The 19,262-nt window shown below is 39.8% G+C and overlaps 1 protein-coding gene across 1 annotated transcript in view; it reads left to right on the plus strand.

Annotated features, from left to right (window-relative positions):
* The window catches only part of plxdc2b (plexin domain containing 2b), a 118,923-nt gene that overhangs the window by 86,955 nt on the left and 12,706 nt on the right, over positions 1 to 19,262 (plus strand). The window contains exons 6-11 of the mRNA XM_004546845.5: positions 753 to 871; positions 2,964 to 3,063; positions 8,436 to 8,531; positions 8,676 to 8,757; positions 16,254 to 16,314; positions 16,432 to 16,585. Coding sequence (XP_004546902.2) covers positions 753 to 871; positions 2,964 to 3,063; positions 8,436 to 8,531; positions 8,676 to 8,757; positions 16,254 to 16,314; positions 16,432 to 16,585 — 612 coding nt within the window. The remainder of the gene's footprint in view (positions 1 to 752; positions 872 to 2,963; positions 3,064 to 8,435; positions 8,532 to 8,675; positions 8,758 to 16,253; positions 16,315 to 16,431; positions 16,586 to 19,262) is intronic.

Genomic DNA, 19,262 nt, shown 5'->3' on the forward strand with positions numbered 1-19,262 from the left:
TGGTTCTCTGGAGGGCAGAGCTGTGAGTCTGGTGCTAATTTAGTACTTCCCCGAATGAAACCGATGCATCATGGTGGTGGCTCCTGGTAATGAACTTCAGTTCACTTCAATTCAATTGTCTCACGGCGCTTCATACTGTAAGGTAAAGACCCTACACTGATACAGAGAAAACCCCACCAGTCAGGTGACCCCCTATGAACCAGCACTTTGTCGACAGTGGGAAGGAAAGAAGCGTGTCCTGTCTGGCAGCTTTTGTAAGATTTGAAGTTACAGAATTAAGTTATAGTGTAATATATGCACCTGGATCAGTTCAGTAGTCTTGTTGTTGCTACTTCACTGCTTCCATCTCATTTTTCTGTACTACTACACGTTGGCGATTGCTCTGAGCCTTTTCAGTTGGCAGTTTTCATTCTGTAACTTTTATGAGTCATTTATGAAAAACTCTCATTCTGGTGAAAACTGCCCGACTCACACTGTCTGTCACAGTAACGGGCACGCCTTCATTTGGTTCTGTCAAAAGCTTCAGTATCGTTGCCGTTTCTTTTTTCTCCAGCGAAGCTTTTCAACATCACTGCTTCAGTGTTCAGATCTGAGAAAGCAACAGAGTAAAACAAGTACATGCTATAAGCAGACAGTTACATTCACTGGTAACTGAATGTAACCAGTGAATTACTTTAATCTAGCCGATGCTGTTTAGCAAAAGCTGTGAAAATGTTTTCACTCTTTCTTTTCTCTCTTCTTTCTCCTTTAAGGAACTGCTCTGGTTGTGCAGTGGGACCACGTCCACCTGCAGGACAACTACAGCCTGGGAAGTTTCACCTTCCAGGCCACATTGCACAAGACTGGTAGGATCGTCTTCGCCTACAAAGAGGTGGGGAGAGCGAGATCTCACAAAAGCTCAGCTTCTTACTGCGCTCATTTCTGTTTGTTTCTTTTTCTGACAGCATCGTCAGATAGTGGTTTACCTCACTGTTTCTAGAGTCAGAACTAAGCATTAAAAAAATAGCATTCAGTTTTCATTACACCCCCTACTTGGACCAGTCCCTGAATTTAAGTTCTCTTTTCCACTTAATGTATCTCTCTCCAACACACAGCATCACGCCGGTTATTTCTTACCATTCTGCTAATGGTTTTTATACTTTTTTGGGGTTTGTTTTCAACTAAAAGTCTTGACAAAATTGCCAGTAAATTTAAATTTTTCAAAATTGCACACCAATTTTTATTTACCAGATACTTTCAAGTAGCTATTTTCAGAAAAACTGACACACAATCATCAAGAAAAAGATAATATTACTTACATTTAAGTGGCCTATTTCTACCTATTTTCTGTCACACATATATTTTCAGATTAATCTATTTATAGATGTTCAATCGGCAGAAGCTCATCATACATCTTATACGAGATAACGCCTCCAAGCACGCTCCTGGTTCTCAACTATATATGTTCCCCCAGTTCTACAAGCTGTTCGTTCTCATTTACATGCGCCACCCTGCTTCCCCTTTTTAATTCTTGAACTTCTTAACTTCTATTTAGTACATGGGGATCTGCCAGGCCCGGGAGCCGCCACCAGTCCTCTTCAAGGCCTTCCCCAAACCGCAGCTCAATTCATGTCCAAGCATTCACCTTTATCTACTAAAACGCTGTCAAACCTCATACGAGGATGTGAGCCCAGCGAGTGAAATGTTTTTATACTCTTGGATTTGTATGAGGTCATAGATAACAGCAGCCCCACACTCCTGCTATTCAAACCTCCTGCTTACGAGGGGCAGCCAATCAGAAGACAGTTTGCTTAAAGGAGAAGCTTAAATGTTTCAGACAGAGGATGAACTCAAGGTCTGCTCCACGTCCCAGTATAAGATAGATACAGATTATTTTGAACTGTAAATCGTACAAAGTCTGTAGTAAGAATAAAACGAATGATCTGATAGTGGCCACAAAAGGTCTCCTTAAAACCGTAAACACACACAATCTGTTTCCCTGATGTTTCTTTTAACAGTATTACTCATTTCTAACATTTGGCCCTGCCCTGTTGTTTTAGTTCAGTGAACAAATACCCAGTGTTGATGTGTTTTGACTAAAGGAGCGATGCCAAAGTGACCGACAAAATGAGTTTCTCAAGTTTAATGGCAGCTTCTCAAGAAAAAAATCAGTTAACGCCTTACCAGCTTTTTCCATATGCTTGATTAGGTTTTGGCATAATCTCCACTAATGTTACAAACTCTGGGTCACTGCACGCCCTAACCGTGTCCGTTAATATCCACATTTCAAAAATGTCTTGAAAAACAACCTAATTGAAGAGAGAGAAAAGAAAGGTCATGAAAAACCTGAAGAGCCCGCTGTTGGAGTGTGAAATTTCCTAAGCCATGATAAGATAATTGCAGTGGTTATAACAGCGGTGCTGCTTCTTTTATGCTCGAGCTCGCTTATGTAATTTGTTATTTTTACCTATTAGAGGATCTGATCTGAAGGCTGCTGAACTTTTTTCTCCTGTTGTTTCACATTAGGCTGGCATTATTATGGGTCTGAAAAGAGCAGTGTGACTATCAGTCGTGATCTGTGTGCACATAACCTCGATGATTACGAGTTAATGTTGAGTACAGCTGAGCTACTATGTACTTTACGTCACTTTAAATTCCTCCTCCATACAAACTTTTGTTGCGTTTAGCTGCTTTTCTGAATTAGTGTGTACGATCAAAATACTACATTTTACCTTATATAGACTTCTGTTTTTCTATTTGTAAGTCTTCACAAAGCTGTTGCTCATTTCTGTCCCATCTGTGCCTGAAATGTTTATTCTATGCTCCAAAGATAGCCATATGCTTATTGAAGTAGCATGTTGCCTCAGCAGATTCCTAAAGGAGATTGTCAGCACTTCTACGCTGCTGTGGCCTGTTTGCATTTCTCAGCCTGTCTCAGACTGATCTTCGTGGTCATGGTAATGATTTCCCTTTTTCTATTTCAGATCCCCGTTGAGGTGTCACAGATCAGCTCTGTCAATCACCCGGTGAAAGTTGGCCTGTCTGACGCCTTTGTGTTGGTCCACAAGATCCAGCAGATACCCAGTGAGTCTCAAAATCAATTCAATGCCCTAAAATTTCTTGTGCATATTAAAATATCTGGATAAATCCACATGCTGTCTTTGCACCATGTTTGGAGTTCACATTGTAGAGTGGCTCTGAAAAATGGGATTCTGACTAGCTCATGAGCTACGTAGAGGTATAAAAAACAATTCAGGACTGGATCAATGTCTGTGTAGCATCTGTGGCAAGCGAAATGCTATTATATCAGATTTCAGGGTTTTTGTAGCAGCTCATTATAGCTCTTTATTTCTTTTAAAGCCTCTTTTTCTTAGTACTCAAAGTCGTTCATGAGGAAAAGTGAGAAAAACAAACTACAAAGCATAAATAAAACTGCAAATAAAAACAGGAGCTTAGCCAAAGGTTACATTTCAGTTAGTGTAATAAGAGTTTAACTTTGTGTCACAGCTCTCAGTTCAGCCTCGTCCATTTGGCTTTAGCTCCAGCTTGTCACCACCTTTTCTCCCCACTGCTCTTCAGCCTCAGTGGGCACAGCTCCACATCTGCCTGTTTCTTTCTTTCTTTTTATTTCCAGTTACTGTAATTTAAGCCCATTATATTTAAAGCAAATGCAGGAGAAACACTTCAAACCTTTTCATTCAGAGTCAGACTCTTTCGCTCTCACCGGCTCTGATTCAAAGTCTGCTGCAATAATGAGTTGTCAAAGGTGATTTATTCAGTAATTTAAATGGTGTTGTGATTACATCTGTGAAACTTGGATAGCGTTTATTTGTCAAAGTTAATATCTCGGGGCTTTTTTCATCCTTTCAGCGGCAGCTTTAAGTTCTCCGCAGTATGTAGTGAGAGTGGTTGTTTTGTAAGTTTAGTTTGAGTAAAATAAGTCTCACAAAAAAACACATCCTCTTGGCATGGTAAGAGTTTCCAACTTTGTTTTCTGGCATGTCCCAGGGTCTTTCATAGAGGATCTCTTTGCAGAAGGCTGCGGTTGGCACTGAGAGATTTGAATATCAAACCAGTTAGCACAGTCCTCCTAGACTTTATAAACCAAACTGTCTTTGATGCCTCTGACACAGCATGATGAAACCAATGTGTGCAACTGCTGGGCTGTGGAGTGATGAAATCTTGAATGGAAGCATATTGAGACTGAGGTGTTGTGTCGAACATAACTCGTGTCTCCAAGGAGTGTGTGTTCTTGTCTTTATGGCAGATACTTCATTTCTATCAGGAAAACCAGAATGCTAAAACAGTTTCGGTGGTGGCATCAAAATGAGGAAACTGTACTTCTTTTCGACACAGACGTATGTTTTTCTTGCCCATATTTAAATCATACAAAGTTGTTGTTGCACGGATCATATGTAGCTCTACTACTTGAAATTCGTCACGAGTTTCCAAACATTAAAGGACAAAGACAGAACCAAATCCTATTTCAAGCAATAAACTAAACCACAGCTATCCCTGACAGATTTTATCATCTATCATTAAATTCATTCCTCACTTTATATTTTGTTTTGAAACCTAAATCCTGCAAATGGGTTGTAAATAAAAAACATTTTTAAAAACTTTCCTAGCAGAAAGGAGACAAACACACATTTCTGCTGCTGTACTTTAGATTTTGACCAAAACAAAAAAGAAATATTGTTAGATTCATAAAGACACAGCTTAAATTTGGATAAATTCACCACAGTGAATTTTAAGTCAAACAGATGTGATGGTTAAAATGCAGATTTTGCAAGTCAGTCACCTGATCTCGACCCAATGGAGCATGCTTTTCAGTTATTAAATACAAAACAGATGCAGAGAGACGCACAAGCAGCAACTGAAGGTAGCACAGGTAAACACAGTCATGCACATTGACATTGACATTGCAAAATTAGGATTGTGAATAAAAATTCCTAAACTGTTCATGCAAAATTTTTGTAAAAACTCCTTGAATTAAAACTGAAAGTCAAGACTTAAATCATATTTTTATTGTTTGATTTAAAATCCACTGTGGTTGTGTACAGAGGTAAAACTACAAAAACTGCATCTTTGTCTGAAAAATTATGAACCTCTTTAGTTTTAGTCCATGACTATTCAATAGCCATAGGAGGGCTTTTGTGAATATCACCCGTCTGCAGTGACTGTAAAGAAAATCAAACTCTTCCATTAGCTGAAACAAACAAGGCTTTGTTTTCTCACAGATGGTATTTGCAGAGTGCACTGACTCATGTCCATGTTTGAAGGAAAAGGGCAGTATTTGCATCCTGCACCTGTCAGTCCAAAGGGCCTGATGTGCTTTATAAACTGCACAGCAAGACTCTGTGGAGAAATTGAACGATATTGCCTGTACAATCAGAGATTTTTCATAATAATAAAGAAAACTATTGGAAATGACCTTTAATAGGGAAAAGGAACTAACCTTTAGAAAAAGAACAAATCAGCAGTAATCATGAAAAAATTAGGATGATGTATGGGAATAGTTTATATGTTACATCAAGTCTCCCTTTGTTCTTGCACATACAATCGAAGTGGAGGCTGCAAAATATACTGCTGATAGAGCAGTTTTTAAAGTGAAATCCAAAAAAATATTAGACTTTTGATCAATCTGTACTCCAGATCACACAACATGAGCCATGTGCCAACATTTTATATTCTGCGGTGACTATTTTTAGCTGATAATGACATTCGAACCCATCACCAGCTATCAGGAGAGAACAACAGCTAACAACAACACCTAATAGCAACTATGTGGCGTGATCTACTGGCAGTTAAACCCTGTAATCTTACAACTTAAAACCTTAAGAAGAGATGAGCTCTCGCTTGTCCTTTCCATTAAAAGGAAAGGACAAGAAAATTTGGAGAAATTCCTAAAAAAAAAAAACCATACAATGAATTGCTACCAGAAGTCATAGCATGCTATTCCAATCAAGCTGAACGTCCTGGTAATACATTTTGACATATTTTCACAACCTTGTCATGACAGATAAATAAATGTATTCTAATGGATGCTCCATAAAGTGCATTAAGTCATAATAATATAGGGGGAAAATGTAAAAAAAAGTTTGCCTGCAGCCAGTTAGATTATACAACATTATTGCATTTTTTAAGCTCAATGAATTTTTACCCATGGGCAGACCAACCCACAGCCCATCCAGTAAAGGAAGCGATGAGTGAATATATTTGTGGGTGTCCTGTGTAATTAACAGGTCAGATACAAGCACTTATTACAACACAGACTGTAATATGCTTTTAATGCTAGCTTAGACTTTATCATTAGTCACTCTTAAAATGAAGCCAAAACCACCTCAGCCATTTTCAGATCTTTGTTTCTGTACCTGGATTATTTAATCCGTGTAAACTAGAGAAATCTGTGGTATTCTGTTTACATTCATTAATGCTCAATAAAAAGTCTTCTAACTATTAAATCAGGTTTATAAAATGTGCAATTGAAAAAAGAATTACAGTCCAGGTTAGCAACACTGTTTACTGTCTTTTCAGGATGTTTGAAGATAATTTAACTAAGCTTTTTTTTTTTACATAATTGATGACGCATTTATGCAAACTGGGCTTTGTCTGATAGTATCACTGAAGGTAGCTAAATTCTCATTAGGTGTTATTTATGTTGTTGTTGAGACCAGGCTATAATTGATTTAATTTGTAGCTTCTTATCACCTTAAACCACAGATCGGAGAAGCTATACAGTCTGCCCAGACATCAGCAGCCTCAGGCTGTGGAAATGACCTCTCTCTGGCCCACACCACACCATTAGGCACCTGATAATCCTTTAGCTGTAGGCAAAAGGAAGTCAATCACCAGGGGAGCAGGGGAAAGGAAGGGCGGTTGTATTCTCAGGTTGGGCTGAGCTGGCTCACATTTTGCTGCTTTGATCAGCCGTCCTGTCTGTAATCAAAATAAGCAGTCTGCAAGGAAACAGTGTCGTACCACATGAGGGGCACAACAATTTCCACACCAAGAGTCTCTCAGTCAAGTGGAAAAAAAGGAACCTAGTGCAGAGAAGTTATTCAAATGTGTCAAATGCAAGGGTGTTGTAAAAGTTTAAAGGACTTTTGTTGTGCTATGTAACTGACTTAATCTAAAGAAGCAACAAGGGTTGGATTCAATTTCTTTGGATTACAAATCAGGATTTATCATACACAATGATAACAGGAAATAATGTGACAATCTTTGCCATACGAGCAATCAAAATTTGACATAAAGAATTTACTTTTTATTTAAGTTGCTTTTCCTGCCCCCTCTTCTTTCTAATGTACTGTGTGTTAACGTTGGCTGTGTTTTGAATATAACTAATAAGCTGGGCAAAACCAGTAATGTAAAATGTATCTAATTAGTTAGCTTAGCCTAGCTTAGCTTAGTTTAGCTTAGCAAAAGCCCAGCACATTAAAACCATAACTTTTTTGTGGGGATTAAACAATCATGTTACTAAGTGAGCTCTAGAGGTGCTGGTAGGCAGCAGGTTTTGGTAGCTTCACACAGAGTTGGGCTAACTGCTTTCGGTGTTCTTGCTAAGTTAATCTGAGCTAGGCTACGCAAACTATCTGGACTCTATCCATGTTTAATAGGCAGACACGAGAGTAGCATCAGTCTTCACACCTCAATAACTTAATAAGCTTAAGCTGAATAGCTTTAACTTTAACACAGTTTTACCAGTTGGAAATATATTAGATTTTAAGGGATTTACTTGCTATATATATTCCACAGCCACAGTTTTATGTATTGAATTTCATTTTGTAGCTCATCGCCCAAGCAAATACAAGTGCGATAAAGAATGTCATGCATTGTGCATTGTCTCTGTACGCACTGCAGTGCACCTCAGTGCGATCCAGTACAGATTTACTGCTTTATTCCTGGGGCGCCTGCACAGAAAAGTCATATAAAAATCTAATTAGAGTTTGAAATAATCCATGCATTAACAGCAGGAAGGCACAATCATTATATTTGTCAAGCTACTGCTCTGGTCTTTTTTCCACTTATGGTAGCAAAGACGCATGGCCCAGACAGCCCATTGTACTCCAGCCGATATGAGTTATAGGGGCCAGAATGCAATGAGAGTCAATGATGTATCTAATCAATTGCTCCATCATGCCCTGGCTGATGGCTCGCTGTTACAGATGACTGGGAAGGCAGCCTTTCAACAGGGTCTGATTGATATCAGCTCCCGGGGGAAATTGCTACCGTCCATTGCCAAGTCGTGGTCTGACACTTTGGGCACAACGAGAGGGGAGAAATAAAGTGCTGTGGTAGCATCCCATATGACCCGATTCTGCCTCCCACTCTCTTTCCTCTTTCTATAGGGATAACTTGTCCCAGTTTTTATCTCGGGGTTTGGAGGATTTGCGATGGTGGCTTTGCTGCTTTCTCACTCAGTCCCTCTTTTTTTTTTTTCCTTCAAAATCTAGATGTGAGGCGGAGGACGATCTATGAGTACCACCGTGTGGAGCTGACTAAGACAAAGATCACCAACTCTACAGCTGTGGAAATGATGCCTTTACCCAGTAAGCAGAATTAATAGTAACAGTTTTTGGTTTGAGCAAATTCTTTATTTTTGTATAGGCTGTAGACCTTTTCCTTGGCCATGTGTCTAATTGGCTATTGACTGCATAAACTGTTTCCTCTTTTTTAACCTTTCTCCACTGCAGCCTGCTTGCAGTTCACCAGCTGTAGCTCCTGCATCTCCTCACAGATCAGCTTCAACTGTAGCTGGTGCCATCGGCTCAACAGGTTGGATATAAGAACATTTTTACTCTTACAAAAGACATCTTTTATTGTCCTTTTCACATTTCCACCTAGTATGTTCTCACAGGCAATTATTGTAGCATCTTTACCTTACAATATAAAGCACCTCGAGGCGAATTTTGTTTGTGAATTAGCACTAAATTGAATTGAACTGAACCATTAAAACTTGCCTAGCACATAGGCAAAGTGCACATACTTTTTGCCTGTGTAAATAAGAGAGAATGCAGCAGCTAATCTTTTGACTAGGCCTTCAAAGGGGTCTCGTGATATCACCACTCTTCTTCTCTTTATGTTGGCTTCAGCAGTTTTAAGCTACACGGGATAATTTTTAGGGCTCCACATGGTCGAGCACATGGGGGCATTAAAAATGCACTGCAAATTTATGAGATTGTCCCTCCCTCCAGACTCAAACTAAAGGCAGGATGTGCCCTTAGCTGTGCCTTTGTTGGCTCCTAAACTGAAGCTGTCTCCTGTTAAACTAAAAACCTGTGGACACTCTGGATGCCTTTAAAAAGCAGCAGACCCATTCATCTTTTAAGACTTGCTTTTGAGGAGTTTTCATTGTATTTGTAATTTTTTTTCTCCATTTATTATATCCTTTATTTATTTTTACATCGTCATTTATCATAAAGCAGCCTAGCCCTAAAATACAATTCAATTTTCAATATAATTTTATTTATATAGCGCCAAATCACAACAGTTGGATTTGCATTGTAACCCTACAATGATACACAGAAAACAGAGAAAACCCCAATACTAAATACTAATACTAATAAATATGTAGAAGTTGTATAAAATATTTGTGCCTGCTGTGTAATTTTTGGCACTCACAGTGCCATAGGCAAGGTTTATACAAAGTTTCCTCAAGAATGGCCCATTTGTCTAAGAGGAGATGGTGAACAAACAAACACTATGATCATGATGATTGGTCAGTTAGGAATGATGCCCATGTCCAAACAATAACTAGACATTAGAAGCATATTTAAAGCGGAGCAGAACCCCACATGCCAGTATAAGAAGCAGCTGGTTGTGTTTGTTGAAGGCGAGTGCTGTCAGGTAGCCACTTTAAATTGTCTTCTGCTCCTCACTTCATGCCTGAAATCCAAAGTGACATCCCTTATACTCACAAAAAGGCATTTTACTACAATTGAAACTGGTACGTAAAAGCTAAAAATGGAGGTGTACACTGTATATACAACACTGTCTGTTGTTCAACACCTTTTATCATGAACGTGCTGAAGAAAGTTTTAATCTGACTTTTTTGGGTGGACCACAGTTCCATACATTAAATTGCTGAGTTTAACTCATTTGATTACATGTAAAATTTCTGTTTAATTGTATTATGTAAGCACAGTGTAGAACATTAAATGTAATGAAATCTGATCAAGTGAAAGTTACTTTATTGGTTTATCGGTCTTTTATCAGTTCCCAGAGTCAGAACCAGACACGGAGAAGCTGCATTCAGCTTTTATGCTCCTTATATCTGGAACAAACTCCCAGAAAGCCTCAGATCAGCTGAAACACTCAGTTTATTTAAATCCAGGTTGAAGACTCACCTGTTCTCAGCTGCATTTGAATAAAGCACCAAATCCACACTTTAAGCTTAAATTTCAAAACTTACATTTAACTACTGATTTTATCTACTGTTCTGATTTTATCTGTTTTGATTTTATATACTGTTGTTTGTTGTTTGTTTGTTAATTAGTTAGTTAGTTTATTTGCTTGTTTTAATCAATTTTAAATCATGCTTTTTATTTGTTCTTGTTTCTAATGTCTCTGTAAAGCACTTTGAATCACCTTGTTGTTGAATTGTGCTATACAAATAAACTTGCCTTGCCTTGCCTTGCCTTACATTCAGTTATATCAGATCAGGTCAACTAGTAATTGGAAGATTGAATGTTAGATTCCCAGCTGCTTCAGTCTGCTTGCCAAAAATCCTTGGTCAAGATAGTGAATCCCAATCATCTGTGCTGTCAAAGAACAGTTCCCAACTTTTTAGCTCGCTGTCTCAACAAATTTGCAAAAGCTCTCTGGTTCTAGACCATCAGGACACACAAATCGCTGGGAGGGTTTTGTCAGGCAGCATTATTATATTTTATTATATTTTTGTATTTTCTAATTATTTTTGTAATTTTCTTTAGCTTTAGGTAAGTCACTATGGCCATTACAATAGAAACACAGACAGAGATTCACAGTCTTGTAGACATCCATCCAGGGCCAGGGAGAGGGAAGTCTGGGTGTCTGCTTAAAGTGCTGCCCCCCAGGACTGAAGCCTTAGTGAAAAGCAAGAAATGGATGGAAGGACAGACGATGGAAGTTATTTAATTTATTGGCACTATTATCAAATATAGCCGTGAGTCTAATTGTACTTTTTATTTCAGCCCTTCTTTTTCAGCTTTCTTTGACCTTTTCTCTTTTAATATTTTTAATTTATACAATACTTTTAGAGGTCTGTTTATCCATTACAGTTAATGAACTGTTAATTTTCCACTTAAATGTGCATTTATTGTTCCACATATCCACTGACTACTGCAGAATCCCCCACGTGTACACTTCAAGTGGGTCTAGAGGGACTTGTTGGTAAAATTTTATCCAAACATATATATTTGGATCACAGATTTACATATAGTAATATAATGTGATTATTCTGAAAAACTTGTGTGTTAGGTTTTAATTTAATCAGGCAGCTTCACATTTATGCTACGCAGCAGTGGTTGTAGTCTTTGGAAGAGAAAGCGACTCACTCCGACATTCATTCAGTTCACACCTGTTCTGCCAACCTTTGCTCTACTTTTTATCATTTCAAACAAAAGTAAATATTTGAGCTGCTAAAGAAGTGTTGGCGTTCCTCCCCAGAATTTCCCGACAGCTGAAATGTGAGCTGTGGTGGGTTTTATTTTATCAAATAGAAAAGTCTGAGCTAAACAGACACCGAGGATAGATGGTGGAGGAGTTTATCTTCCCTGTAAGTTAAGGAAGCTTGGACCTGACTGTCAATGGGTGTCTGCTTTTCTGCACTTTTATTTTGTTGAAAATATTTTCGGAGATTGTCGTCAGTGTTTCGGGGGGTTTGCCGTTTGACCTTTCGAGCTACAATCGCTTCTTTTCCTGCGGCGCTGCATTTTAAACTCCTTGATTAGTGAGCGTTCATCTGCCAATCTTTTCCTTTGGACTAATTATTTATTTGGAGTACTTAATGAAATGTGTAGCTCTTCTGCTCTGTCCGCTGGGAATTGTTATTTTGGACTTCGAAGGGGTATTGGGAGTTGACTTCCCCTCTGTTTTGCATTTTGAATGCCCTCCCCTTTGACAATCTAATTTACAGTTCAATGATATGAAAAAGTGCTTTTCTGTTCAGCAGTTTATGGATGCGGTGGAGAGATACTGTACGCCTGTAGCAGGGATCTCATTAAGCAGCATTTTAATTAGCTTTCCTACTGTGTTAATGTGTAACTGTTCAGCATCACTCTGCCCTTTGTATCCTTCAGCCATTTCCTTTGAAAAAGGCAAACATGCTTTAAACACGCACTAATTAAAAACTATGGCAGCCTCGCTGGCTCTGGGGGTTAATGAAAGAAGCTGAAATTTAAAGGGAACGTCCCTAACAGACTGATCGCACCGTGGAGTGCTGTGAAGGTGAGAGCCTGGCGCCTCTTTCATGCTAAGTTACAAGGTGAATCAGTTTGCTGTGGCTGATGTGGACTAAAGCGGGTTAATAAAGCATGACAGACATTGCCGTGGACTCACAGTGGGCCGTACGTGCCAGAGCCTCTGAATGCTGATGTGCTTAGAGGTGCAGGGATTTGTTTACCTAAAAAAACACAGCTGGTGTGCATCACAAATGGGTGTTAAGGAGACGAATGTTGAATTTTAATTTGTGGTAGCCTCACACCAAATTGTTCCTCTATAGTTTTTATGTGAAACGGCACACAGGCTCACCAGTCTGAGATTTTAGATCTCAAAAGTCCTGCTTTACTTAAAAGTAAATTCTAAGCAAAGTTTACTAATGAAGCAAAACCAAAAAGTAATAAACTACAGGTGTGTTTTCATTAATCTAAGAGTAGCACACACGTTTTTATTTGCACCTGTTCAGCTGCTCATTAACCCAAATATCTAATCAGCCAATCACATGGCAGGAACTCACTGCATGTAGGTATGTAGACGCCAGAGGATAGCATCCACTGCTTTGAGCTGACAGGAAGGCAACAGCAACCAAGGTGGGCCGCCACCCTGGGTTCCACTCCTGTCAGCTAAGAACTGGAAGCTGAGGTTACAGTTTTTACAGGCTCACCAAGATTGGATGATAGAAGATTAGAAAAACATCTGATTTGATGAGTCTTGATATCTGCTGCAGCATTCAAATGGTCGGGTCAAATATTGACACAATCAAGTTGACAAGAAGGATTTACACTTTGGGACCCTTAGCACCAACTGAACTTTTTTAAATCCCACACTTAGTATTGTTGTCCATGTCCATCCCTTTATGACCACAGTGTACCCATCTCATGATGTCAGCATCAAGCACAATTATCTCATACGGGTTTCTTGAGTTCTCTGTACTCAAATGGCCTCCACAGTCACCAGATCTCAATCCAACAGAGCACCCTTGGGATGTGGTAAAATGGAAGATTCACATCATGCATGTGTTCAGCCAACAAATCTGCAGCAGCTGTGTGATGCTATCATGACAATATGGTCCAGCGAGACTGGTCCAAGAGTTAAAACTGTTTTAAAATCATGCTTTTGGACCTTGTTGAATATGAAGAATAAAGGCAGTTCTGAAGGTAAAAGGGGGTCCTGGTACTAGCAAAGTAGCAAAGTGATAAACTTCCTATAAATACATTTCTCTCTAAAAGTAAATCACTGAGAGCAGAATGAACTGTCACCATCATCTAATGTTCCCTTTATAATGTTAAAGTAATACTGCTCTCAGGGGTAAACAGCCTATGCTGAGAGAAAACTACAAGCTGTTGGCAGAGAGCTTGTAGTTTTCTTCTAGGGCCTTCCACAGTGGGATAATCAGCGAAAGAGAGAGAGAGAATTATCCTGACAGACATGTTCTGAAAAAGATGCATCAAAATGATTTGATTATATGAAAATTTAAAGGGTTAAAACAGTTTTATAATCATTTCTGTCATGCAAGGAATGACTCCCTCTAAGAATGAGTCAGAATGAAACCTAATATCACGATCCAGCCATCCTGCTGTGATTGTTGAAAACCTGAGCAGAAATATTCACCTCATGGGTTTATTTATATTTAAATGAAGCACCTCAGCCCATTTCTAATTAAAGCGCTGTGGGCTCGCTGTCTTAGATGGCAACCGGCTGAAATGGATGCCATTGAGAAGAAACAAAGCCACGAGCTCCTTTTAGAGACAGGTTAGACCAGACCTGCTCAGTAATATCGCGCCTCATTCTGGCTGCTCCACTGCCCTCTCAGGGGGGAAAAGCAGCCGGGGGGAAATGGGGGATTAAGCAGAGGAATCTGTCTCGCCTGATTGAACAGATGGAGTGATTTTTTTTTTTTTGGGATGGGGGTAAAAGAAATGGGATGATTAGAGAGGTAGAAAGATGAGAATGGACTTCTTCTGATAAAGTCATTACCATAACAATATGTTCTCTGGAGAAATGGGGCCTGCTGGGGATGCATGAGATCCTTTTGGGCTCATAGTGTCCCTGCAGCACAAAGCAGAGATACCACTGCTATCGTGCTTTGAACTGCCGTGTTTCTGCCTTGCGAGCTGGTCGTAGGTTGTTTTTATCCGTGTGCATGTCAGAGCGAGTGGGTTTCCTGCTTTGCATGCTAACTTTTTCTTCCACACAGAAAATCCTTTGAGAGCGTAGACAGACAGGATGATGGCGAGCTCACCAGCAAGCGAGTTATAATTTTTATCCTTTACAGCAGGCAAGATTAGTAGCTGTTGCCTCGATTGCTGTCTGTCTTTTCAAATTGTATGGTTACGCATAGTTGACTCAGCAGGACCCTTATCCCAAGGCCTCATGACCCCTTGAACTTCCCACTCACAGACCTTCGCACTTTCCCCTTTAAGCTCCTTGAATCCAAAGCTCAGAGGGTGGCAGGGAGTGGGAGGTGTAGATATTTTCTTCCCAGCTTGCTTCAAAGTCGACAAACCTGAAAGTATTATTGAGCTTAGCTTAAATTACACTATGAATGTTTAGAGGGAGCACTCAGCTTCGTTGTACTTACAACCATGAGGAATATGACTCAGCTTGGAAAATAATTATGCAGCGCTTTTTAGAAAGCCTGACAAGAGCCACAAAGAATCTTTTTAGGCTTGAAATGTGAAATTTGGGGATAGACTGTGGGCCTGTTTGGGATAGCAGCATCCTGAGTTTGATTACAGTGAGAACTTTTGTTTCATTTTAGTCTTCCTTTTTCCTTTTCCACTTTGTTTTCCATTTCCATGTTTTCCAAACAAGGCATAAAACTCAGAACAGCTTTATTGGTGAGGCCTTGCAACAAAACAAACTTAACACACGTCTGTAACTAAAAAACAAGGACAGGCTCACGCAGATAATATATACACAGGAGTAGATCGGATACATTTGTGGAACACAGCTGAACAGAATCTGACTGTCGAGACAGGGGAAGCAAAACTGAACATCACACACACAAGACAAGAGACTGTCAAAATAAAACAGGAAGTAACACACACTGAGACTCAGACTAAGACAAGTGAACTTGAAAGTGAGACTGGGGTTAAACAGACATGGAGACATAACAAACCAGGGACACAGTTGGGGAGACTGGACATAGAAAGCAATGAATTAGTGCCGTCGGCGTTAATCTCTGTAAAATGACGTTAACGCCATAACCGCATTAACGCTGCAAATCTCCGTTAGCGAGTTAACACGGATCGCCCCGTGCGTGGGGCTGCACGGCACAAGCTAACCGTGCTAACGCTCGACATCACCATTCAAAAAAAAATATTTTTTTGTTTTTTCATTTGTAGCTAGAAATTACTCTGCGAAATTGGATATGACAAAAAAAAGTTTTGTTCATACATAGCACAACATACTGTATAATCTCTTTTAATTCTGTCCTTGCAACTTTGTTGGAGTTATCAGACAGCTCTGACCACCGGTGTGCAGACCAACTAATGCTTGGCCATATATACTCTGGGTTTTGATTTAAAGCAGGCTTGCAGGCAACATCGAAGCTCTTGACTTCTGGTTTTAAGAGTAATGTATCCTGCTTGGCTGTGATGGGTACCCTACAGCAGTTGTGCTCCAAACACTGTTAGTTATTATAAACAGTTAGGATGGAGCCCCTCTGCTGGATTAACTAAATCCTGACTATGACTCTAAATCTTTCCTGCTTTATGTTTTGTTTAAAAAACGGTGTATGTTAGTGTGTTCTGAAAATCCTCAACTTTGGTTACACTATATACATACACTATAATCCCACTCCACTTCCACCTTTATTAGACTGACATATGTGCTGTTTCCTCTGCTCTCAGATGTTCCACTGGCTTTGACCGCCATCACCAGGACTGGATGGACAGTAGCTGCCCAGATGAGGTGAGTGTCACAATAAGCAGCCTTTACATCATCATACCTGATAGTGATTTCGACAGTTCAGGATGGTGAAACATCTAAATCTGTATCAGAAACATAACAAAATGTCTCATCTTTCAGACCAAGGACAAGATGTGTGACATCGCAGACACTACGTACCTTTACCCTTTCACCACCACGGTTGCTGCCAAAACAACACCCAAAGGGAAGGAGGCCACTGCGGGCAGGGAAACACCCTCCACCTCCCACCCCCCCACCAGCGTCCCCACTGAAGGTGAAGTAGAAGTAAAACGTTGGATCGCGGCCACAGAGCATATTGTGCTGTGATCGATGCTCCATTCTGGCGAGATGTTAAATGAAGTGCATGCTCTGGAGCTGCTCTTTATTGTTATTGATGCATTTCCTGTTTTGCAACATGCACAAGACACACATTTTGTTTAAAGAATACATGAATATGTGCTGCAGCTCTCTACTTAAACAAAAACAAATGTTCCAGATGACAAGCAGCGGAGCGCTGTGCTTGTACCAACTTTTAAAGAAGCAGATCGAATTAGGACAAATCCCACCGGTCGAAAATGGAAGCACCCACACAGACCTGGGATCATCTCACATTGCTAGCTCAGTCTCGGTCTTTCATGCCTAAGAATGTGACAGATCTGTTGACACTTAAAAATATTCTCATCCCTCTGTTGTTCTTTTCAGTCATTTTTCAGGTTATTTATGAGGCGTTTTGCTGTTTGACTCTAAAGACTAATTTTCCTTTTTGAAGCCTTAACATGAGTATATCAGAGGGACAGCTCAGGCTGAGGTGGTTTGGACGTGTGCGGAGGAGAGATAGTGGATATACTGGACAAATGACGTTAAAGATAGAGCTGCCAGGTGTGAGGAAGAGGAAGACCACAGAGAAGATTCATGGATGTCGTAAAGGAGGACATGCAGAGGACTGGTGTGACACAAGAGAAATTCAATACAAACAATATAGAGCATTTTCTCTGAATTAACCAAAAATGTCTTTTATACATAGAGGACATTTTGGCTACCAGAACTTTTCCGAACATACCAGAAGATAACCAGTTCCAGATCAGGTTACCATGGTGATTTAACCAGGTTAAAAAGAGAGCCGCCTTCGCGATACTAAAACTCTGACTTAAAGATCACTAACCCGTTAGCGTTGCTTCGTAGCGCACACCTTTGATCAAAACACAGGTGTGTTGCGCCTCCTTTCGTGAAGACGGTATGAACAAACGGTCGCTATGGATCGTTGCATCACACACATTTCCTCAACTTGTGCAAAGGTCGAGAAAGTCACGTTCCTTTAATATTGCACCGCAACGTATTGAGCACATGATTCAGTGCAGGGAGATGAATCCAGACCGCATAATCTCCGAGTTATTTAATGCAAATCTCTGTGGAGGCAGCAGACAGCAGTCTTTTGCTGATGATAGGAAAACGGCCAAGGTGTCCTCTGGAGTTTGTTTACTCCCATTTCTTCGCCTCCAGAGATGCCAGGGTTACGAGGAGTCGGTTGAATTTATCGTGCCAATTTTCGGTTCGTTTCCCTTTGTATATTACCTTTAAACGTTTTATTTCAGTAAACAGCCAGTTTATCTTAATCAGCTCCAGATGTGAATCGTAAGTGAATCAAAATGATAGGAAAGGCCCACCTACCCTTGTCTCTATGTATGTCACCGTATAAAAACACTGTTTATTTTATTATATTTTTCATACAGGTAAATCTCATTGAGACGCGAGGTCTCATTTCTAATCAACACTAAAATCACACAGCTGGTACATTGTGTGGTGGTTTTTTCAGTTGTCTTGCTTCCATGTGATATTTTTTGGAGCTCTATCTTTATTCAATTAAAAATCGTACCTTGTACTCATTAATTAATTAATGTGGGTAAAAAAATTATAAACGTGTTGGAGTAATAACTAACAACATGCCAGTACTCAACCCCATTTGTCTGTACTTAAAAGACCAGGCCAAAAATTTGATGTTTACTTGTTCAAGTGGCTCAGTAATTTCCTGAAATAGCTGGGAATTGTAGGTTTTAGTAAACACTACTCTGTGTTGTGCAAAACGCATTTTTGTGGCTATTTGGAGGAATTTAAGTCATCAGGATGGTGTGTCGCTCATAGACTCATGATAAACTAGAGTGTCTTTGTTCATTTGTGTTATTTTTCCATAGCTTTTAGAAAGTAAACACATAGGAATATGACTTGAACAGGACGGAGTTTAAGTGATCTGCCTCGCCTGAGGGGACTCGATGGAAAAAAGGTGTAATTAGGGCTCTCTGGAAGTTTTTTAGTTAATGGTGTGGCTCAGTAAACACAGCAAAACAATCTTTCCCAGTCTCTTCTATTGGCTCGTGCGAGGTCAGGGCTTTGTTTGACCTCAGATGTTCTGACTTTAAAGTCTAAGATTAAAGCTAATCATGTTCTTGTGGGTTATTACTCCTTTACAGTGAAACCCTCAAAGTGTCTTGAAAGTCTCCAGCTTCCTGCAGCAAATTCTTGTCCATTTGTTTTTGTCTGTGCTGTTCTCGTTCTGTTCATCTCTTTTATTTTGTGCTTCTGGACGAGCTTTAACTGAGTTTAAAATTTTTATTTTCTAACAACTAAATCTTAAAAATGGTCCCCAAAAGTGTAGTTAGACTAAAAAGACTTTCCAGTGCATGTCTGCAGTGTTTCTGTGCTCTACGTCTCGATCTCATTTGTCCTCCATTTTTAATTTTTTTATTGAACTTTCTACATTAAAGTCTGGGTTATCTTTTTATTTTGTATTCCCCCCCAAAAAAGAAGCATTTCTTTCATGGCTAACTCCGGCAGTGGCCGACCTTTTCCATCGCACACCCATTAATCATCTCGTGGGGGCTGAGTTTAAATGTCCGGGCCATCGCGGTCGGGGTGCTCGACGCGCTGCTGTGATGAGGATAGATGCGGTGAGTTCA

The sequence above is a fragment of the Maylandia zebra genome, linkage group LG9 (assembly GCF_041146795.1).
Source record: "Maylandia zebra isolate NMK-2024a linkage group LG9, Mzebra_GT3a, whole genome shotgun sequence".
NCBI lineage: Eukaryota > Metazoa > Chordata > Actinopteri > Cichliformes > Cichlidae > Maylandia > Maylandia zebra.